Source organism: Ovis aries, chromosome 1, assembly GCF_016772045.2.
Source record: "Ovis aries strain OAR_USU_Benz2616 breed Rambouillet chromosome 1, ARS-UI_Ramb_v3.0, whole genome shotgun sequence".
In the NCBI taxonomy this organism is placed as follows: Eukaryota; Metazoa; Chordata; class Mammalia; order Artiodactyla; family Bovidae; genus Ovis; species Ovis aries.
The window spans coordinates 217772305-217796987 of record NC_056054.1 but is presented as its reverse complement, the minus strand read 5'-3'; the positions used below and the strand labels follow the sequence as shown (position 1 = coordinate 217796987).

Here is a 24683-nt window from a genome sequence, read left to right as displayed (position 1 = left end):
TGAAAATGTGTTTATTTCACTTTCATTTTGAAGGGTATTTTTACAGGCTTTAGGATTATAGAACATCGGGAGTGGGGGGGTTTAGGCCCTTTAAAAGGTGACATTCCACTGTTTTCTGGCTCTGTCATTTCATTCAGACTTAGTATTGTTTATGTGAAGAAACTGTTACCTTCACTCCATTTGATTCTTTTATGGTTTCCTATTAACCATACTTAGTCTATACATTGTTTTATCTTTTTTTACCATTTTCTGCATTCTTAATCTGCCCTAATCTGGTTTTTTTCACTCCTTTTTATTTATCCTTGTTTCCCAAGTCAGATTATTATTTCTACATTTTCTTTTGAATCATCATTCTCCTTCAGTTTTCATAATCCTCTCCCCCCCACCCCCGCATTGGTGCTTACTAGTTTCTTTCTGAAAGTTGCTCCTTGCTTTTGTTTATATACTTTACTTCAGAGAATTCACACTTAATTCTCATGCGTACATCTGTTGGTTGTATGCTGACAATTTTGCAGGCATCTAATAAAAGATTATCTTTCGTCTTCTTTGTGAAGAATCAGAAGCCTAAGTTTCTGGTTCTGAATGAATTACAGGGCTGTCATCCCAAAGGAGCCTTGATATTGTGTAAATAAGAATGTTTTACATTAGCTGAGCTGCCTCATGCTTGCTTTCTGCGTATAGTTTTAACTCAGCTTTCATACATTAAGCTCCTAGCTGACTCATCTTGATGTCTCACTTGTAACTTCTAACTTCAGTGTGAAAAACTGAGCTCATTATCTCATCAACTCTGCCAATCTTATTCTGTGTGCATACTTTCTTTTTCTATCAGTGATGTCTCCAATCTCCTGGTCACCAAAGTTAGTGTCTTTTTTTTTTTTTTTTAATGCTTCTATCTTCATTGCCTCCATACCCCAAAGTTATCAGATTCTTTTAAAGACATCTTTTAAAGTTTCTCAGGTTTCAGCTTCTTCTCCATTCCAAACATCACCCCTCTGATCTCAACTCATGAATTTATCCTATCTCTTAAGTAGTGCAATTGTATCATTTGGGTTGATATAAGAAAATAATTAAGAATTTAAATCAGAAAATATTTACAAATCTTACAGGTGTATCTGGGTGTTAGAAGTATATTGTGTTATGCAAAATACTTCAGGTATAGCTCTTTGATATAAATGTTCTCAACAGGCAATGAACACCAGGGAAAGCGGCAAAGCTTCTTCCAGTTTAGGTCTTCAGGATTTTGATTTGCTCCGAGTAATAGGAAGAGGAAGTTATGCTAAAGTACTGTTGGTGCGATTAAAAAAAACAGATCGTATTTATGCAATGAAAGTTGTGAAAAAAGAGCTTGTCAATGATGATGAGGTGAGCACAACGATGTTTTATTGCCTCTAAACTATTACATTGGCTTAAGTGTATGATATCAGAAAAAATGTCAGTGTTTGTGCCTTACTGTTTTAGTGTGCTTTTCTAAATACATGCTTCAGACTGCTTAATATATAAGATATATTTAAAGTTGTCTGATGATTATTAGATTTAAAAAAATAAACATCAAACCATATTATTATCAAGGGAGAGTACTTGAGCTTTGTAAAAGTTTGCTAGACTCTTTAATAATATTGAAAGATTTGCTGGGTAGTAGTTTCTCTTTGTATATAAATTATTATTTCATGATTATCGATGTTTCTGATGTTTAGCCCAGTTAGTCAATAGTTGCATTTATGGTAATAGAATTACTAAGAACAAATTTGCCATAGTTTTGATACTGTCATTCTAGTTTGACATAAATTTCCTTCATATTTTAAAATAGGATATTGACTGGGTACAGACAGAGAAACATGTTTTTGAACAGGCGTCCAATCATCCTTTTCTTGTTGGGCTGCATTCTTGCTTTCAGACAGAAAGCAGGTAAGATTGAAAGATAATGGAATGATTCCTGGGTTTGACACAATAAGAACATTTTGGTCTATTATACAGTAAGAACCTATTTTACAGTAATTCCTGAAGTGGAAATCACATGGAGACACAACAGTACTGTGTTTATAATTGCCGGCAACTCCTGTTGGATCAGCATTAGGAAATTACCTGCTTTACACCAAAAAAAAGTCAGAATTATGACAGGAGAAAGTAGATATCCAACCTTTTAAATATCACCAAAATTCTAGTTTTAGGACTTAAAATTTCCTAGAGTTTAATTAGGTGGTAAATCCTAACTTCTTTCACTTTAAATGACGATTGGAAATGACTTATACTGCACATTCTAAAATTGGATTGGGGTGGGAGTTCTGGATTGTAAGTGGCACTACTCCAGAATGAAAGTAGCAAGTTACAAAATTACTATCTTTCTGGTTTACTTTCTTGTATCCTCTGTGGTTAAACAGCTTTCTCCTCCAGTCACCCTTTGTTTCCACCAAATTCCTGGAATATTTGTTGAGGGTTTATCTTGTAGAGCTCTCTGTACTGTGACTGGTCTCTGTAGTGTTTAAACTGCAGACGTGAACACAGCCTTATTTTGGATCTTGGTTTCACGTGTTCTCTCCTGTGTTTTAGATTGTTCTTTGTTATAGAGTATGTTAATGGAGGAGATTTAATGTTTCATATGCAACGACAAAGAAAACTTCCTGAAGAGCATGCCAGGTAAGTTTTGTGTTTATTGTTTCTTTGTGTTGGATTTTGGTAGGAGTAGTTCTGGGACTTTTTGTATGTCGGTGGTTGAAAACAGTAGATAAATCATTTATTTTGATTCCAACTAATTCTCTGTAAGTTATGTAGAGGCTGAGCTGAAAATTAATTTACATTTTAATATTATATATATAGCATTATATATTACATATAGAATAATCTAATTATAAGCAGTTGAGAGGTATAAACAGTATTCAAGGGGAAGCCTTCAGTCGACTAAGCTCAATTATTTTCAAATATTTTGCCTATTCAGTATCAGCCACTGAAATAATGAATGAATATATAAACATATTAATCTTATTATGCAATGATCTCTGACAGTTTTTCGTTAGAAGATGATTGTTGGGACTTCCCTGGCGGTCCAGTGGTTAAGACTCTGCGCCCTTAATGCCGGGGGCATGGGTTCAATCCCAGGGAACTAAGATCCCTCTGGCATGCCTCACAGCACAGCCAATAAAATGAAATAAAATAGAATAAAGGTTATTGTTCATATATACTTGAGCGTAATGAAACAATTCCTCTTAACCTATGATGTAATTCGGACTGTTCTTCCATAGTTATAGTTTCTGAATTATTCTGCCTTTGGCATTCCCCCCTCTTACTCCATATATGTTGATTAATAAGAGAAAGAGTATTAAATATCATTTGTTTTGCCCTTAATTTGATATTATTATACAAGATAGTAAATAGTTTTTCGAGGACTTTGGTGGGGAAGGATCATGGCCTTGGATAAGAAGTTTAATCCGTCAGTGCCATATTTTGTTTTGTTTTTTACTCATAATTAGAAATAATTCTACCCTTCTGCACTTCACGAGAGTAATGCCAAAAGGAAGCAAGTGAGTTTGTATGTGTATTTAACAAAGGTTGGAGACTCATTTTAAAAAAATAACTTATTTAGTGGATATCTTGCTGTTCATTGATATTTCTTATCAAAAAGAGTTAATAGCCTTCAGTTTTATAGGAAGATGTAAAGTATATTAATCTATCTTGTTGTTTAATTTACTGTATGTTCATTATTTATTTCAGCTTTACCAAATGGTCACCCTTCATAGCAAAGCCACAGATGATATTTTGAATTGTGGATATAGCCAGTATTTGTTCCCTGTTTGTTCAGCTGGACTGAGGGAAAGTAGCTTAGTTTTTATTTTATTAAAGTACCCATTCTGGTTTTATACCATCTTTGCTTTTGTAGGAACCAGATACAGGATAAGGGCTCAAATTCCTTGTTTTTAGAATTAAGTAGCTAGAAGGTGTGTATCACACATTTCCAAACATGATCACGATAATACTCACCAAAGCAGCTTTATTCAGGTCAAAAATTTTCCTATCACCAATGAGTTGGTGGCAGTTCTGAAAATGTCTTCCTGTTGTAGAATAATTTAACTCAGTTTTTAGAATTTTGGTGTGGGTTTTATTATTTGAGTAGCCAGCTTTCAGTATTCTTTCCATTTTTGACCAATCAATGGTTCTTAGCCTTTTGAAAGGTCATTTGTCCCTTAGAGAAGTGATGAAAACTATGGAAACTATAGAAGATGTCCATACAACTTTGTATCCAGTTGTAGGAGTGTGGACATTCTGAAGTCCATCCAAGGACCCAGATTAGGAATCCCTGCTTGAGACATTCAAATTAAACTTTATGAAAAGTATGGGTTTAATTTAGACTGGAACTTTTATAATTCTGTTTGGGGCTCAGCTATTTTAAAGTGGCGCCTCACTTTGTGTTTTGGTATTATTTCTGAAAACATTGGGAGGAAAAAAATCTTTTGACGTGATTTTGATGTTCTGATTTGCAGATGGAAGTAGGATTTAAATACCTTCCTCTAGAAATTTACCACGGTTTAAAAACTTGAATCAAATGAGTTAATTTTTCATTTTATTTTAGATTTTACTCTGCAGAAATCAGTCTAGCATTAAATTATCTTCATGAACGAGGGATAATTTATAGAGATTTGAAATTGGACAACGTGTTACTGGACTCTGAAGGACACATTAAACTCACTGACTACGGCATGTGTAAGGTGAGGGACGTTTCTAGTTATTGAGAAGATCTCAGCAGCTCAGGAAATTGTTTTGGTCGAATAACTTTACATTGAAAACTGGGGAAATAGTTGCTACTTTGTGCTAAAATGGCAAAAAATATCCTAAACAGAGATGGCTGTACTGATCTCCTATCCGTTTATGAAATTCCACATTTTCTATGAAGTTACATGTGCTGTAAAAGTTCATTTCTTTTTATTGTCTATATTTTTTTATCTTGAAAGTCATGCTACTATTATATAAAATCTGTAGGTAAATACTATCTACAATCCCAGACTTTAGCATAACACCTTGCATATCATCTTCCAAGCTTTTGCCTTTTGATTGTGACTCTTTATAATGCACTCAAGATTTTCCCAGGGAATCTAACATTCTTTCATATTTAAATATCTGACATAAATATCTGACGATAGAGCAAACTTAAGAATTTTAGATATTCTCAGGACATGGCCTTTATTTCTGAGTGTTTTATTTATTTTGTAACAGTGTTTCATTTAAAGTTCCAGTCTTTTTTCAGAAAATGTTCAGGGGACTACTCTCCTTGTCAAAATAACCAAGACAGAACTTTCTTCGCACGGTAAATGTGGTAGCAAGCCTGTGAATGTGGATGTGTGAACTGCTTTTCCCCATTCACCTAAGGGAAGTGCCTCTAGGGCCTGCCTCTTTTTTTTTTTTAATAAATTTTTTGAAATTTATGTTTGGCCGCACTGGGTCTTTGTTGCTGCACACAGGCTTTCTCTAGTTGCAGTGCATGGGCTTCTTATTGTGGTGGCTTCTCTTCTGGAGCACAGGCTCTAGGCGCCTGGGCTCAGTAATTGTGTTGCAGGGGCTCAGTTGCCCAGTGGCATGTAGAATCCTCCCGGACCAGGGCTCGAACCTGTGTGCCCTACATTGGCAGGTGGATTCTTAACCATTGGACTACCAGGGAAATCCCAGCCTGACTCTTTTATTCAAAGAACTTTGAGCATCCTGTTTTGCCTAGAAGATGTTAAAGAAAACTTATTACTTGATCTTTTGGTACTCTTAATGAAAAATAATACTGGTTTGTTACATACTCTCATTCTTTCCAGAGAGCCTCAATCAATTTAATCAAGATCTTTGATAAATCTTCTAGAGGTTTTTTTTTTTTCAGTAGTTCTTTAAATTGGTTGTTCCACTTACCTCCTTTTCTGCCTCCTTCTCCAGGAGTTGTTTAATATTATTAGTAGGGAATGATCCCAGAATTTGAACTTGTGTTCAGAGACCTTACCAACAGTACTTTGTCTCTTTTCCAACCTAACACATTTACACTCAGTGTTAAAGCTTGTGGGAAATAAGTCCCCTGGAAATTGGAATGTTCCTATCTTATGACTTAAGAGTCAGTATTTAAACTTGCCTAAAGTCTGACCTTAGGCAAATATTGGATGAATTTTTCTTCCTTATAATTATTCTTTGGGAAATCTAAAACACTAAGATTTTTTCCATAGTTTTTCCAGAAATGGTTTCTTTAGGTTTATTTAATTTCTTCAGTTTCTCACTAGATGGTTTTATATAAGGAATGCAGAGAATAGTGATGACTGGAAGCATATGAAAACTGCCGTTAACATCTTCAGAGTTATGTTTGAAATATTTTATGAATATTGATTTTTTAATTGACTGAAAACTTTAGCTATTTTATAAATTGATGTGCCTCCAACTATTTTTTATCAGCAGGGGGATTTCATAATAATATCTATTTTACGCTATAATTTGGCTGATAGACCTACATTCAGATATCCAGTCCAAAGCTGAATGATTTAGTACAGCTCTTTTACAGGTTAACAGACTGCCTCTGACTCTAACCTTGCAAGTGCATGTCATAAACCATCACTGTATGTCAAGCCATTGCCATTAATATAAAACAACTTAAATCCCATTCATACTGTGCTGCACAGATACTGTGTTTTTTACAAATTGAAGATTGTGGCAACCCTGTGTTGTTAGATGATGGTTAACATTTTTTAGCAATAAAAATTTTTAAAAAATTTTATTGAAATATATTTGATTTACAATATTATGTTTAAAGTATCTTTTAGTTAAGGTATACATTTTGTTTTTAGACATGATGCTGTTGCACATTTAATGGATTACAGTGTAGTGTACACATAATTTTTACGTGTACTGGAAAATCAAAAATATTCATGTGACTTCACTTATTGTGATATCTACTTTATTGTTGGGATCTGAAACCAAACTGCAGTATCTCCATGGTATGCCTATATATAAAAATAACATATATACCCCTGTTGCTGCTGCTAAGTCACTTCAGTCGTGTCCGACTCTGTGCAATCCCATAGACGGAAGCCCACCAGGCTCCCCCATCCCTGGGATTCTCCAGGCAAGAACATTGGAGTGGGTTGCCTTTCCTTCTCCAATACCCCTGTTAGGGATCTTAAAAAACCCTTGAAGTCACTATATATTACTAAGTATTTCTTCTAAATATTTATATTCATATTATATGTGATAGTATAAAATCTGAAGAAAAATACATACCCCATACCAGGAATATCTCTGCAGGAATTCCTAATAACCTCATATAACAGTGGTTGTCTCTAAGAAGCTGAAGCTGGATATGTCAGACAAGAATGGGAAGACAACTTGATATCTAGTCTGTATTTTCTCCCTCTTTTTGTTTGCAATTTTGTACCATGTAATTTAACAATAGGGAAATGGTTAAATTCTAGGTACATATGTTGAGTTGAATTTTGTTGTCATTAATAATAGGAAATCTGCAATTACATGGGAAATTACATACTTACAAAGTAAAAAAAAAAAGCAGATGTTTAATTGTGTATTTAGTATTATTCAGTTTTTATTTAGACTTTTATTGTTTTTCATTTTAATTGAGATGTGGTTGATTTACAGTATTATATATTTCAACTGTACATCATGATTCACAGTTTTTAAAGATTGTACTCCATTTATAGTTATAAAATGTGGACTATAATCCCTGTGCTGTACAATATATCCTTGTAGTTTATTTATTTTATACTTGGTAGATTGTACCCCTTAATCCCCTGCCTCTACTTTGCCACTTCACTCACACCACTGATAGCCACTCGCTTATTCTCTGTATCTGTGAGTCCGATTTGTTGTTTTATTATATTCATTAGTTTTATTTTTAAAATTCCACATATAAGTGATAGCATGCAGTATTTGTTTCTCTGTGTGACTTATTTCACTAAACATAGAACCTTCCAAGTCCATACATGTTGTTGTTTATGGCAAAATCTCATTCCTTTTTGTGGCTGAGTAGTATTCTAGTAGTATTTTATAAATGGTTTCCTTTGCTATGCAGAAACTTTAAGTTTGATTAGGTCCCATTTGTTTAGTTTTGCTTTTGTTTTCTTTGGCTTAGGAGACAGATAAAAAAATAGACATATTGGTACAGTATATAGCAAAGCAGGTCCTGCCTGTGTTTTCTTTTAGGAGTTTTGTGGTTTCCAGTCATAACATTTAGGTCTTTAATCTGTTTTTATTTTATTTTTGTGTATGGTAGGAGAAAATGTTCTAGTTTTATTCTGTTACATCCAACTGTCCAGTTTTCCCAAAACCACTCATTGAAGAAACTATCTTTTTTCCATTGCATATTCTTGCCTCCTTTGTCATAGAATAATTAACCATAAATGCTTGGTTTATTTCTGGACTTTCTATTTCTGTCCCATTGATTTATATGCCTGTTTTTGTGCCAGTACCACACTGTTCATTACTTTAGCTTTGTAGTATAATCTGAAGTCAGGTAACGTGATTCCCCTAGCTTTGTTCTTCTTTCTCAAAGTTGTTTTGGCTATTTGGGTAGACTGTCTTCCTATTGTTGATTTCTTATTTAATTTCCTTTTGATCAGAGAATAGTCTGAATGATAATAGTGCTTTGAAATATGTTGAAATTTCCTTTATGCTTTGTATTTGGTCACTATCCCAAATGTACTTTAGAAAGGATATTTAATCTCTGTTTTGCATGTAAGAAGTCTCTGTCTCCCTCCTTTTCCCTTTTCCCACACATACACACACATATATGTATTCTGTATGTGTATATACTATACATATTTTAAACTTTAGCTTTTGTTCAACTCTCCCTCTGCTTACTAATTTTTTGTCTGTATGATCTTTCTTTTTTTTTTTTAAGTATATATAGATGTTTTAAAAATCACCTTCATGATTGGGAATTGTACTATCAGTCTGGGCTGCTATTACAGGGTACCATAGGTTAGGTGGCTTAAACAACAAACATTTATTTCTTATGGTTCTGGAGATTGAGAAGTCCACGATCAAGGTTCTGGAAGATTTGGGGTCTGAAGGTACCCTTCCTGCTTTGCAGATGACTATCTCCCATTGTATCCTCACATGGTGAGGAGACAGACAGAGAGCTAGCTCTTTCTCTTATAAGAACATGAATCTCATCAGGGGCTCCAACCTCAGGACCTGATCACCTCCCCAGAGGCCCCACCTCCCAGAGCTGTCACATTAGGTTACCACCATGTGTCAGGGGCACATAAACATTCAGACAATAGCAGAGATTCTGAAATCCTCTGAATTATTTTGTTCTTTTTTACTAGTTGTATTCTGAGGCTGTGTTGTTAGCTATATTCTAGTTTGTTTTAGCTTCTTGGTGATTGTTCATTTGTTGTTGTGTAGTTTCTCTATTTGTTCATGTTAGTGTGTTCTACCTTAATTTCCTCTACCCTGTAGCTATTAGAATACAAAACCAATAAATGTGTGACTTAGGAGAAACGACCAGAAGGGAAACAACATAATGCCAGTCGTGGTTGTACTAGGAAGTGGGATTTAAAAGCTTTTCTGCATAAAATATGCTTCCTTTGATTCATGCAATTTACATTTTTATATTATAATTTTACTTGAATATAAATTATTTTGAATGCAGTTTTTATCTTAATTGAATTCTACTATATCTAATGAGGTCAAGTTTTCTTTAAGGTATTTAGTAGCAACCTGTGGTTTTAATAATAAAAGCAGCTGTGCTAGTGATATTTTATTTAAGCTCAATATACTACCTATGGATGCTAATCTTATATGAAAATGAAATAAAAGAGGTTAATTTAAAACAAATTTTGCATCTTATTATTTTCTTTCTTTCTTTCTTTCTTTTTTTAAATAAAAGGAAGGATTACGGCCAGGAGATACAACTAGCACTTTCTGTGGTACTCCTAATTACATCGCTCCTGAAATCTTAAGAGGAGAAGATTATGGTAATAATTTGGTGGTATTTTGGCGATGTGATGGAAGAGTGGTTAGATGTGATACCAACTGCATTACAGTATACTGTAGTATTTCAGTACTGCACTTATTAACATAAACTTTCTTGATCATCTTAAAACCTAGTAAAAACTCCAAATTCTGAAATCAGAAACAGTGGGACTTTGATAGTATTTGAATAGTATTTGCCAATAGTATTTGATAGTATTTGCCAATTTGAATATGGCAAGCACTTAAGAGTACTGGCACTATGCCAAGCAGTTTGCATATATTAACTAAGTTAATCTAATTCTCTTAATAATCCTATGAGATAAGCACAATTAATTGACATTTTACAAACAGGGAAACTGGTAGACAAAAACGTTAAATAACTTGCCCAAGGTCATGTAGCAGGAAAGTGGCAGAGTTGGGATTTAATCAACCAGGTAATTTCAGAATCATAAACTTCTGTAAGATTGTTCAGATTTCCTGGGGTATTTCCCCCAGGAATCTGAAAGATGGAGGAAAGATTCCCTGCTTTCAAAAACCAGAAGTTGTGTTTATCTTAAAAAAACATTTGCCCCTTTGGGTTCTGGCCCTTTGATTTCAGCAGTTGTAAGGGAGGATGGCTATTTCTGATAGCTGCTTATAATCTGGTTCCAAAGTCCTTTCAGGATCTTTAATCAGGTAGCAGAAGATCAAGTTTCACATCTAGCAAGGTTATTTCAAATACAATTTAATTATGTCCTCAAAACAAAGTATTAGAGGCAGGCTGTTGAGTCTATAATTACAAACATATTTGGTGGGACAAACTGTGCAGGATAATTGTATAACTTGGCATAGACATATTAGTCTCTGCAGCTTAGTGTAACCAACGGGAAGAGAAACTTGTGTTTCATTTTCTATATTTTAAAGTTATCGTTTAGTTACCTCCCTTCTTTGATAAGTGAAATGTTCTTGTAATCCTCGATGCCTGCCATGATCATTATAATGTATTTCAAGTTTACTTTTTCATTATGTCTATTTTTTTAATTATGTAATAAAATTAATCTCAAATTACTGACATTTTAGAATGTGGAATGGATAATTTATTGCTTTAAAATTTCATTTTGAAGGTTTCAGTGTCGACTGGTGGGCTCTTGGAGTACTAATGTTTGAGATGATGGCAGGAAGGTCTCCATTTGATATTGTTGGGAGCTCCGATAACCCTGATCAAAACACAGAGGATTATCTTTTTCAAGGTAATTTGCAGTATTTTACAGAGTCTCTGTGAATAACCCATCCTAAGGCATGAATGAAGACAGCTATAGTTATTACTTTCTAGTAAGAAAGAGGAAGAATAATCTGGACAGTATACCCCTGAACACATGAGGCTCTGAGTTTGTTTTTGTTGTTTTGATCTATCATTACTACTGCTTAGTTTTTGGTCCCATTTGCCAGTTGCCTGCTCATACTCAGAAACAGCAACGAGGTGACTTCAGATTGTACATCACAGAGATTGGAGGAAGGAACTGTGTGGCTGGAGAGGGCAGTCGTTTCACCTGTGCTACAATGCTGAGTGCATAAATCCAAGAGCAGTAATAGGAAAAGGCAGAGTTTAAGGAGATAAAAAGGGTCAAAAGGTGAAGGAAATACAAAGAACTGAACAGAACAGAAACAAGCAGACAAGCACAAGGACCCCAAACACACCGTCCAGAGAAGTGTAAAAATTGCCATAAAATTCTACATTTAATGACTAAGGCCATCACAGAAAATGAATAGATATTTCATGTAATAGGAAATCTAGCTTGCTGTGAAAACCTCGAAAGACTTTAAACCTCCTTAATTAGGGGTGTGCACATTAAAAATTAATGGGCTTCCATCTCATACTTACACATTTGGCAAAAATTTTAAAGTCTGACAACACCAGTACTAGTAAGGGTTAATAACAGTGCTGGTGAGGATATGAAGCAACTGGAACTCTGGTGGATGGAGTGAAAACTGACATGACAACTTTGGAAAATAATTTGGCAAAGTCTAATACAATTGAATATAGTAATGCATGCCACACATTTTACAGATACTAATCTGTTTAAGCCTTATAACCCTCCTATGAGGGCTTCCTTGGTGGCTCAGTGGTAAAGAATCTGCCTGCCGATGCAGGAGATGCAGGTTCCATCCCTGGGTCAGGAAGACCCCCTGGAGGAGGGCATGGCAACCCACTCCAGTATTCTTGCCTGAATAATCCCATGGACAGAGGAGCCTGGCTGCAGTCTATGGGGATTCAAAAGAGTCGGACACGACTTAGCAACTGAATAGAAAACAACAGCAACACCCCTATGAATCAGGTATTCTTTTTATTCCAGTTTTACAGATAAGGCAACAGACACAGTAAGGTAGTCAAAGAATAAAACCTACGCATGTAGTGATCAAAACTGTTCAGAGTAGAGGCTGTCTGAGTAGGAAGGAAAGGTCTGGGACTGGAAAGGTACACAAGATGCTTAGATAGTGTTTGTAATGTCTATTTTTTCCTGCAGGAATGCCTTAAATATCTTATAATAAAAATATAAAGATGAAACCCCTGTAAAAGTTAATTATAATAATGCTGTATATTTTATCTTCCTAGTTATTTTGGAAAAACAAATTCGCATACCGCGTTCTTTATCTGTAAAAGCTGCAAGTGTTCTGAAGAGCTTCCTCAACAAGGTATAAATTGTACATAAAATCGTTAGTGATTTCTCTCTATACAAATGGCACTGGTAAGGAGAGTTTCAGGCGACATAAAATTCCAAAACATCAAAGTGTATAATTTTTCCATTAGATCTGGAACTTGTCTCTTCACCAAAGGGTACCTTGACAGAATGAGACCCTGAGATGTGTGGTCCTTTCCATTCTGCCAGTATAGTTTACCCCTAGCTTTATATTACATATGGTATTTGTTTTGTTTATTTTTTGGCTGTGCTGGGTCTTCACTGCGGTGCATGGACTCTTGTCTGATTGTGGCACTCAGAGCTGCTCTTGTTATAGAGCATAGGCTCCAGAGTGTGTGGGCTCATACGTGTGGTGTTTTTAATGTAAACAAAAAATACCATGTGCTCAATTAGAGAAAAACGGCATCTTTGGGGATAGCCTCAATTGCACCTCCATCTCTATTTTTTCAGTTTCCTTTAGATTATTATTATAGAATGTTTTAACTTATTCAGTCCTTGGTGCAGCAGTGTTCCCTGTAAATTCTCTTATCACAACCCTATAATTAGATAATATTCAGAAAAAATAAAATGCTGAAGTGCTGTCTCTTTAAAAAATCTGAACAGCATTCTGTCATTGTTTGTTGCAGTTGATAGGCTAGAAGATTTGTTTTTTAATATCTTTATTTTATTTGCTTGCACTGGGTCTTAATTATAGCATGTAGGCTCTTAGTTCCCTGACCAGGGATTGAACCCAGGACCCCTCCATTGGGAGCACAGAGTCTTAGCCACTGGACCAGTGGGGAAGTCCCTAGAAAAGTTTTAGGATCTAAAATTACAACTCTGAATTATTCTTATTCATAACACTCTAACACCAAATATGTAGGTTTCTTTCCACACCACCAACAAGTTTTCCATCCTCTTACTTTAAAAATCTCATTTATAAATAAATGGTAGGTTAGAAAGTAGGTTGATGTGCGTTTATTTTCTGAGATAAATAAGATAATGAGTTTTAATAAAATAAGAAATTCAAGCTTGTTGTAAATGAGTTTTATGTGAGGAAGGATTCAAACTGGAAACCTTACCTTTAACGCAGTGAAAAATGAAGCTGAGAAGCGTCAGTATGCAAAGCAGAATGCCTTTTGCCACAGAGGAAAATGGGAACATGTTCTCATTCACGATAGTTGTATAATTTGCAGGCTGCTTCTCAGTCCAGTGATTCAGATAATGGTTGTATCGTTATTGTACACAAATTACGGTGGTTGCTATAACTGGACACAGGGCTTTTAAACTGAGCTAGAAACAAACTGGTGAAGTTCGGGGGTTTGTGTGTTTTGAGTATCACTCCAGCCCGTGTCAAAGAAAGAGTTGGATGCTGCCCAAATAATTCTGCTGCTGTCTGTCTTCTTCCCACTTTTCTTTAGCAAGGTGTGGTGACATCTCTCCACTTGAGTTACAAGGATAGCTGGAGAAGAGCTGTGAGGAAATCTTGCTTGTCACAAGCATCAGATACTCCTTTGAGTATCTAGTGTTATATTTTCTAGAAATGAAAGATAGACCATTCTGATTTCAGATATAAAGGTATCATATAACAGACACAAAACACAGGTCACAGAGGTGATTTATTCTGAAGCAGAGTATTCACCCAGCTCTTAAAACATTTCCACCATAGGACCCAAAGGAACGATTGGGTTGTCATCCACAAACAGGATTTGCTGATATTCAGGGACACCCATTCTTCCGAAATGTTGATTGGGATATGGTATGTAAATTTTGATTGTTTTATATATTGTTGTTGTTGTTGTTGTTCAGTTGCTAAGTCCTGTCTGACTCTTTGTGACCCCATGGAATGCAACACACCAGTCTTCCCTGTCCTTCACTGTCTCCCAGAGTTTGCTCAAACTCACGTCCATTGAGTTGGTGATGCCACCCAGTCATCTCATCCTCTGTTGTCCCCTTCTCTTGCCCTCAATCTTTCCCAGCATCAGAGTCTTTTGCAATGAATCGGCTCTTGGTATCAGGTGGCCAAAGTATTGGAGCTTCAGCATCAGTCCTTCCAATATTAGTTTTCGTTATTTTCTTGGGCCAAAATTTATTAATGTAAAAGAATATTGAAAAACCAGTGTATCACAGCTTAAATAACTTAAAACCACTCTCTAAAATGCTTTTTTAAAATTTTATTTATTTTTTTAATTGGAGGATAATTGCTTTACAGAATTTTGTTGTTTTAAAAGCACTTTAAATGACAGAAAACAACAAAATTCTAAGTGCTTTTTAAAAAGCGTTTAAAACTGTGAAAGCTTAGAATATTAATTTAATGGAGCAGGTTGTAGTAGTACTGGGGCCTGCATCAGTGTTCAGATTTGTAAATTAGTTCCATCATATGAATATTGTAGAACCAGGCCCAGGGACTCACTTTAATAAGACTGGGAAATACCTAAGGACAGAGGAGAAACACAGAGGTGGAATTTTTCTAAGAATGTGGGCTTGAGCTGTCATCCATTATGTCTCTTCTAGATGGAGCAAAAGCAGGTGGTACCTCCGTTTAAACCAAATATTTCTGGGGAATTTGGTTTGGACAACTTTGATTCTCAGTTTACTAATGAACCTGTCCAGCTCACTCCTGATGATGAGTAAGTATTTCTGTAGACTGAAATATTTTTAAAGTGCTTTGATAGTCCCATTTTTTAATAACTACACAGTGTTCCATGATCAGATTATCTTATTTTACCTAATCATCCAGTTGCAGGACATTTGAATTATACAGTTGTAAAAATAGTACTTGTCATTTTCTACTTGGCTAACACGTGTTGTCTCTAATTCTCACAGCAGTCTTACAGACCTCATTGTTGTCCTCTTCATTTTACAGACGAGGAAACTGAGGCTCAGAGAGACTGAGCAGGGTTATGCAGCTGTGAGTTGACAGAGCCAGGATTCAGACCCAAGTCTGACTAAGGCCTGTGCTCTTTGCACTGCACTGCGCTGCTTCCCACTGTGATAGTGACCATCTTGGTCTGAGTTCCTGAGTATTACCTTTAGATAGATTCCTAGAAGGGGAATTAGGTCAAAGGGGATGAAGTTTTTAAAGCTGTTGATATGTATTGTCAAATTACTTTTTAAAAAGCTTACACCAGTGTGTCAGACCCAGGCAGCAGTGATCTGACATACTTGTTGTGTTTATATCTCTTAAAGATACGGCTTAGAATAACTTGGGGATATTTGATCCTTCAGCTGTTGTTAACCGATTCATTCTGTCATGTCATGGAAGCCCTTTCCACTTGGCAGTCATTTTACTTTAACATCTGGTTAGTTCTTATCACATTCCTCACCGCAGCTGTTCCAAACTCTCTACATTTTAGAAGCCTTCCGTCCTCCCCCCCTGCCTCCATCACTCTAAGTGGATTAACCTTGCCTTGAGTGGACTGCCAGGGTTGAGACCTCCCTGCTGTGAGCTTGCTCCCTTTCCAGCCATCACCAGACTGCCTTGCATCTCAGAATTGCTCTCTAACTCGTCCAAACTTTTGCTGCTTCCTGCTTCTTGGAAGGCTGTCCCTCTTAGGCATGGGGTAGCCTCCCACTTTGCTCAATCTGTTTCCTTCATTTCCTCCAGGATTCATTGTGCCAGTTATCCCCATTACTTCACCTCCCTTAATTTCTCTCTTCCAGTTTCTTCTCTCTGCTTATAAATATGCTCAAATGCGGTAATTTTCCCCACTTCTTTGAGCCACCACATTTTTCTCTCACCTTCTTTTCATCTACAAGCTTTTTCAGAAATAGTTAATAGATGCTTATGGTAAAAGAAAAATAAATCAGCACTGTCTCTATTAAATTCCTTCAAAGTAGTCAACATTGACTGTCTTACACTTTCTTGCTGCCAGCACTTTAACCTCTTACAATTGAACCTGCTCCTTAAGCTTTTAAAGGTTGAGTTGGCTTCTTAATTTCTAGATTTTAAAGCATTTTTTGATCTGCCCCGTCTCCTCCCATGTCTGTAAAGCGTCTGACACTGATGGCCTGCTTTAGTTGGCGCTGTCCATCCTGGTTCTGCATTATCTCTTTAACCACTTGTCGTCTTATTTACCCTGTCCCCTTGAGACTAGGATGCTCCATGCATCTATTCATGATGCCTTCTTTTTGCTACATGCAGTTTATACCTTGGAGATTTCAGCCAGCCCCATAGCATAGCATGGAAACCAGCTATTAAATGCCTCCCAGCTAAATTGGCAAATAATTGTTGACTAAAGACACTAGCAGACAGTAAGCCTTGATTATTTTTGAATGTGTAGTACTTAGCATAGTGCCTTTTGTCATTATTTCTCACAGCAGTGTGTATTAGAAGGAGCACTGGATTTAATCAAAAGATGGAAATTTGAATCCCCTCACCGCCTCTTACCGACAGGGTACCCTGGGTCTGAGTTACATAACTTCTCTGAGCCTGTGTCTGCTCATATTGCCTACTTTCCAAGGTTGCTGTAAAGAATAAATGAACAATAGTCTCTAAAGCTCTGAGCCACCACCCTGTTATCTCCCCTGAGCTTCATTTCCCCTTAATAGTTCAGATTCTCTCCTAGTTTGTCAGATAAGCACCTCAAACACCTGAAGTGTAAATTGTTCACAATCAGGTCCTTGTTTTTATTTATCCTTTTCTGCTCATCGTACCACCATGTATTCCTTTATTCAGATTCAGTTATCTGAGTCAGTGGTTGTTGGGGCCAACTTTTCCTTACCAAGCTGTATAATACCTTCTGCTGCCAAGTTCTTGTCTCTTTTTCCTTTACTTCCTCACTTATGTCATTTCTAATTGGCTCTTTCTTTACTTTGCAACCCTTTCAGTACATACAAAGTACCAACTCCTTTAATCAGAACCCTTCAGTAAACTCCTGCCTTGCCTAGCAGGTAAAATCTGTCCCCTTGGTGAGTAATTCGTCTCCCATCATCTGCTCGAGCGTGACTTTCTAGCCATATCTCTCACTATAGCATAAGCGCCGTGTTTTCATCAGGCTCAGTTACCCACCACTCCCTGATGGCATGCTGTTAACATTTCCTCTCTATTCCTCCTTCCTTTTCACCTGCTGAAATCTTCCCCACCTTTCAGAGCTCTCTCAGATGTAATCAGACCTTTGATAGATCAAGATGGACCTCTTTAGTGTTAACATCACTGGCTTCTTTGAGCTAGCCATTACCTTCGTTCCAGCATCCTCTGCCACTCAACACCCTTCTATTCCTGCACTCCAACTCTAATAAATCACTGATATTTCCCCAGACTTACTGTAGTCTTTCATAATTCCATTCAGTTAGTGTTTGTGGAATGATGCTGCCTTTTTTTTTTTTTTTTTTTGCCTTTCTTGATTTTGCCAAGTAGAAGTCACGTTTTTCTTTAGAACTGTGGTTAGAGCAGGGCTTAGTCTGTTGTGTAGGAGACTTAGCAGGTACTGTTTTGTTGTATGAAGTACCTTCCCTCTTGAAGGAAGGGGCCATATCCTTTGTAACTTTGTTCTCTGCAGTATGATAGGTACATTTAAGTACTGAAATATTTGATGGTAATACTCTTGTATACTTAACTAGAAGCCCAGTGTAGCAGAATGCCAGCCTCTCTGCTCCCTGTGACCCACTGCCTCCCTGTGGTGGCCCTCTGAATCTTTCAGAGTACTTCCTCCAGTTTTTTCGTTTTGGTTAACTTCTGGGCTTTCTCTTCACCATCTTCCATCTGGTTGTTGAAGTGAAAGTTGCTCAATCGTGTCTGACTCTTTGTGACCCTATGGCCTATACAGTCCACTAAATTGCATGCTGATTCAGACCTGGGTGTTCACCTATAATTATGAATGTTGTTTAGGTCAGAAATTAAGATTACCTAAGATTGTGACCATTTGTGCCTTTTTTATTCCCAGTCTTCAGTTTTGGACTACCTTTTGGTTCCAAACTTGCTCGTGGGATTATAAGGCTTTTCTGATTTTCAGTACTGCTGATTCTTCTAGAAAATGTTTGGGGGTTAATCTAAAAACTTGTAGATTTTCCCCCCATAACTTATAAATTAGCCTTATTTTTAATTTTTAATCTTATTTTACCATTTAAGTAAAAAAAATCAAAGAAATCTTGATGGTGAACATTATTTTTCTTTCAACAGTGACATTGTGAGGAAGATCGATCAGTCTGAATTTGAAGGTTTTGAGTACATTAATCCTCTCTTGATGTCTGCAGAAGAATGCGTCTGATCCTCCCTGCTCAACTGTGCATTTTGCTTGTGTTGCCATTTAATGCATGGATAAACTTGTTACCAGTCTGGATGCAATGAACCATTTTATATTTTTCACCTACAGAAAAAACACTCAGTACCTTCTGTTGTTGGCTGTAAGAGTCAATGGTTACATCTCAGTGTAACTACGAAAAAAATGAAACTACTTTCCAGACAGTCGTGTCAAAATTTAGTTACACTGGTCATCCAGCAACCTACTGATGAATAATAAAGTTGTCTCTTTTGTTCAAAGGAAATACTCACTAAAAAGAGTGTCTGTTGCATTAAGGGACATGGTGGGGTTATATCATAAACCTCCTCATGAGGTCATTTAAGTATTTAATTTTGGAATAAAAGAGTAAATCAGAATACAGCTTGTTATATTACCTGTTACTTTCTGAGTTCTTCATGTTTAAAAATTCAGCTGTAAATTCTGTCATTGCCTTAGAAGATTAACTTATGGATTTTTAAGGCAACAATTATTAATAATACAAGATGTTGCTTGCTTAGAATTGAGGAATACAGATTCTTCTGAGGAAGAGAATGGACACATTTTATTAAGAACCAGATTCCAAATTATTGGCTGGCTGGCTTTGAAAAACTGATTCAAGTGATTTCTTTTATAGTGAGGGGTTAGCTTCAGAGTTGGTCCCTGCAGTGGGAACTGTAACTGGAATGTTAATGTAGTTCAGAGAACCCAGACTTCTGTTCATTGGAACACTTCTCAGTATATATATATATATATATATATATATATATAGATAAAAACTTAGACACACAAAAGTGCAATGGTAATATTTATTTTTTATTGGCAAGTAAATCCCACAGTCTCTTTTTGTGATTTGATCTAAATAAGGAAGCACTAGCTTGTTACCAAAAACTTGTAAGAGCACTCCAATATCCAATGGACACAGAATGTATACTAATTTTTCCTTGTAATTCAATATACAGGAAAATAATTTATATGCCAAATAGTGTCTTAACCACGCTTGTTTTTTCCCCAGACCATACTTTCATATCCTGTTTTGGAGCCTTCAGTGAAATTCAGGAAGAAAGAATAAACATGAATAAATGTTCAGGATATGCACACACACTCACACTCATCACAGTTCCAACTGCTTGAGTGAGTTTTAGTTAAGTAGCTAATACATGTAATCAGAGTAGAACACATATCAGGGGCAGAGTTCTTCAGATTATTTTTAATATTAGTGCTTAACAATTATTATTTAAAGTGATGCCAATGATAGTATCCTGTTGTTTATTTTTAAATATTTTTTTATGAAAAGGGACTTAAGAAATAAGCATGATCATTTAAATGACTTATAAATGTCCAATCTTAGTAAAATGTAACTTTTAGGAAAGATACCTAGTCTTAAATTTAAAATGACTTAGTATATGTAGGCATTTAATAAATTGTCTCTTTTTTGACGGGGTTGCTACATTTCATTTGAAATGTAATTTTTCCAAAGTTTCTGTCCATGTACTACTCTCTTTTCTTTAAATAAGTCTGAAAGCAGTGAAACCTCAAAGGAAATGTTTATATGGTTCACATGTTTATTTAAGAAGTATATATGTTTCTCTTAAGACCTGAAACTTGTTTTAGGACAAAAAACAGTATTTACTTCAAATCATAAATTCATAAAAATTTTTGACATATCAGAAAATACTTTGTGATCTTGCTTTTAAATGGTACTATTTCCCTTAGGACATTTGTTCTCAAATTTTAGAATGTGAAATAATCACCTAGTAAGTTTGTTATAAAAAGCACATTGTTGGAATCACCTTAGAATTTTGTTGGGTCTCGGGACCTCAGTTTGAGAAGCAGTTTTTTTTTTTTAGTTACTTTTATTTTGTCCTTAGTTATATTAGAAAGAGTATTCATGATAAAACATTTTGAGAAGGGTAAGATAGTTACTATCTTATCTGTAATTTCAAATAAATTTTGAATATTTGACTTCAAGTTAGATATCTCCTAAAAAAATTTATCAGTTTTCTATCAATGTTACAAATGATGAGACGTTTTTCTGTGATGAGGTTTTAACTGTTATTCAGGGTGGCCTTTTTTTTTTTTTAATTTTTTTTAAACTAAGATTTACTGTGTATATTTTATACAGAATTGCATTACAAATGTGTTTTTAACTGTATTTTGTTTTTTTTGTAGTCCTTATGTGCCATGACAGTTCTTTTTATATTACATAGAAGTTGTCTCAAATACTCACCAGGGGACTAAGACAGTTGACAGAATGGTTGGAATTTTGGTGTTCTAAGAAAAAATTTGTTTTACATAAGCATGTATGTGGTCGAATCATTTTCTGTGTATGTAGCCTGAAAAGGATTTCAGGTATTATGCTTGTTTAGTACCTGTACATTTACTTACAATAAATTTTTTTGTTTTGATTTTTGTCACGTAGAATACTGCCTTGGTATAATGTAATCTGTATTTGTGTACCTTTTTTAAAATTTTACTTTAAAATCTTTAAATAAAATGTTTAATACTCATCGGGATTGGAGCATGTTTTCTATGGAGTGTATCAGAGCTTTATGTAAGAACAAGGTGTATTCAAAATTGGTTCAGGAAGAAAAATGAAAATTTTAGAGTTTGGAATTTTGCTGTACTTAGAGCAGCAATTTGGGAGTTCTCATGCCATATTGTAGACATTTACTCATAAAATATTGTTCAGTGTATTTTTAAACTCACCCGTCTATGCATCTCTTATGTTGGAAAACAAATTAGTAAACAATCAGATGAAGAGAGAGCATTTTAACTAGTTTTAAAACTGAATTTAAAACTAAATTTAAACAGAACAGTATGTTCTCCAGTGATCTATTCTAGAGTTCCAGAATTTCTCCTTTCTCAGTTGTAGCTAGTGTTCTTATATAAACAAGCATGAGCCTGGTGTCTCACACTTCCAAACCTCTTCAACATTACTTAACCTTTCTTTTCTTTTACAAGGAGAATGAAATTCGAAGGGCTTTTCTTTTTTATTGACTTGTGAGATAGCTAGAGCTGGTATATTAAAACCACCAAAGCCTGATCTCCTGTGTCTTTTCTGTTATTTTATAGTAATATCCCCAATGCGTGCATGCGTGTTCAGTTGCTCAGTCATGTCTGACTCTGTGACCCCATGGACTAACTAGCCCACCAGGCTCCTCTGTCCATGGGATTCTCCATGCAAGAATACTGGAGCAGGTTGCCATGCCTTCTTCCAGGAGATCTTCCCGACCAAGGAATTGAGCCCTGCTCTCTGGCACTGCAGGCAGATTCTTTATGGTCTGAGCCACCCGGGAAACCCCAAATATCCCCTGTACCAAACCATAAATTTGTTTTCTTTGTGTTAGTAAAATACCAAAATGGAGTCCGAAGAGGAGTTTGAAGCTTTTGGGAAATTTTGCATTTGAGCAAATAATCAATAGGGCAACTGGTTTCTCCATGAAAGGTAAAATCAAAAGTCAGTCTCCAGTCTTCAACAGGTTGATTTCTGGACAGCACCCAATGGGGAGTCATTGGTATAACTGGTGGTCTCCCTTCATAAGATTTACCTTCTTCTCCTCTAGGGCTTAAGAAATCAGTTAAGACGCATATAGTCTGAGTAGTTTATATCCAAAGTTCATTGTTCCAGAATGTTCTGGAATTTGCTATGTAAAAAAAGTGTTTGTTGTTCAGTCATGTCTCTTTGTGACCCCTTGGACTGTAACCCACTAGGCTCCTCTGTCCAAGGAATTCTCCAGACATTACTGGAGTGGGTTGCCATTCCCCATGCATGGTGCTAAATAAGGCTTATAAACAGAATTTCTGCCCTTGACATTTGAGATAGAGACCAGACATACTGAGAAAGACGGTTGTCATCACAAAAATAGTACAGTGATAAAAGCCAAATAAATGCCATGAAATATGTAGCCATGATAGGTTACCAGCTTTACCAGTAAAACTTGTATGAATTTTACTTGATATTTAGGTTTTGGTAGATTCCAAAAAGCTTTATGAATTCAAATATACATAACTTAGATATTTATGTCTAGTATGTATATATATGCACACACAATATATACATAAATATATAGAGAGAAAGAGTATTCATATATAAGATGATTTTTGGCTTTTGTGCTCAGAAATATGAGTTGAAAGTTACATGAAAATGGGAGAGAAAATTGTCAGATGCTTCTGCTTAGATTAGATTTTTTAACAGTTCATCTCTGAAATTTATAATTAAGATGAATCCAGCTCAGAATTTGAGATGATTTTTTGCTTGAAATGTGGCAATGCAGTTCACCTTTACATAGCAATCTGTGCCTTACTGGCATTAACATATATTTGTACTCCAATTACTAGTTTTACTGAAGAAAATGGAATTAGTTTTTCTAAGAATAAAGCAGCTGTTTCATATGATCTTTTACGGGCTATCTAAAAGTTAAACCCCATGCTGGAGGTATTCACTAGACTTGAGAGAGATTTAGCTCGTTTCCATTGACAGTTTAGCAAGTCTGAAGCAAATTCTAATTGTGTAAGAAAGAACCCTGTTGGGGAGGGGGGAAAGAGCCCATTGAAAGGCTCTAGCAAAATCCTTAAAAAATTCGATGCTTTGATTTTCCTGCAAAAGTGAAGTGTTGCTGGGTTTCTAGAAGTAGTGCCATGTAACCAGGTTTAAACCTTCCATCATGTAAACTATCTGCAACATGGGTAGTTTTACTTGATGACTTTTAATGTTATTTATGATATATTTAGGAGGAAAAGTCACATAAAGACAGTTAAGTACAGAAACAATTCTAACTCATTTTATATTTTTTACAGAAAAAATACTTTCTTGGCTCTTGATTTTTACTTAAAAATCAGATATTTAAATTTAAGAAGATGTTTGCATTTGTGAATCATTGAAAGTTAGCTCAATTTGAAACTATTTTAAAGAAGAAATCTGAATCTGTGTTAAAGAGGATATTTTACTACATTATTCTTACCGTCTTTAGGTTTAAAATTTTGCTTCATATCTTTATTGAAGGCTATGTAATGTGTCTAGCACTATGCCGATTCTACAGGATTTGGAGAATTTTTTTTTCATTTTAATTTTTGATTAGAGAGTAATTACAATATTGTAATGGAAAAGTTTTATTGTCAGGAATAAATGAATTCATTCATTCCAGAAAAATTGGCTTAGGTTTAAAAAGAAAAAAAATGTTGATATGTATGCTACCCTTTTAGGTAGGGGATATTTCCTATGATTAAAATAAAAATTAACATAATCTCCCAAGTAGTGAGGTCTGACGTGGAAAGGGGAGGTCTCAGCAGCGTTCTGTTGCAGGCTGCTGATTCCATCTGCTTCACCACCACCAGAGGCCAGTCTCTTGCTGTAAGGAAGGTCAGAATTACCAGCACTTTCACCCTCTGAAGGAGGCAGTGTGGTCACAAGCCAAGTTACCAAGAGGTTCCAGGTGCTCAACGTGTGTGTGGATTTTACAGAACTATTCAAAGTCAACATTTGAATTGTTCTTTTGAAGGAAATCTCACATAGTTATCTGGGAGTCTGGCAAGCTGCTTTAGAAACTCTTTAGGGTGTTAGATCCTCCATATTTATTTATTTATTTTTTATTTTTTATTTTTTAATTTTAAAATCTTTAATTCTTACATGCATTCCGATCCTCCATATTTAATCAGCACAAATTAGGACCCACTATGTGCTGGGGACTGGGGATATAACCAGCAAGAGGCCAGTCATGTCATATTTTGTGCTGTCTAGGCAATTTTCTATCTGTGCATGATACCTTTAGCTGAAAATAAAACCAGAGCTGATTTTTAGTCATTTAAATACAGATTCAATTAAAACAAAATGAAAGAAATTCTCTAGTCTTTAGTTGTGGAAATTTCT

The 24683-nt window shown here is 35.6% G+C and overlaps 1 protein-coding gene across 2 annotated transcripts in view; it reads left to right on the top strand.

The window, feature by feature from the left end:
• PRKCI (protein kinase C iota) overlaps window positions 1–21324 on the top strand; it is a 69903-nt gene extending 48579 nt beyond the window's left edge. For both annotated transcript variants that reach the window (XM_012099411.5, XM_042234633.2), the window contains 10 exons: window positions 1186–1362; window positions 1808–1905; window positions 2548–2634; window positions 4562–4697; window positions 9854–9941; window positions 11043–11168; window positions 12533–12612; window positions 14266–14355; window positions 15111–15226; window positions 18718–21324. In XM_012099411.5, the coding sequence (XP_011954801.1) occupies window positions 1186–1362; window positions 1808–1905; window positions 2548–2634; window positions 4562–4697; window positions 9854–9941; window positions 11043–11168; window positions 12533–12612; window positions 14266–14355; window positions 15111–15226; window positions 18718–18805 (1086 nt within the window). In that variant the 3' untranslated portion in view covers window positions 18806–21324. The remainder of the gene's footprint in view (window positions 1–1185; window positions 1363–1807; window positions 1906–2547; window positions 2635–4561; window positions 4698–9853; window positions 9942–11042; window positions 11169–12532; window positions 12613–14265; window positions 14356–15110; window positions 15227–18717) is intronic.
• Window positions 21325–24683: the final 3359 nt, after the last annotated feature.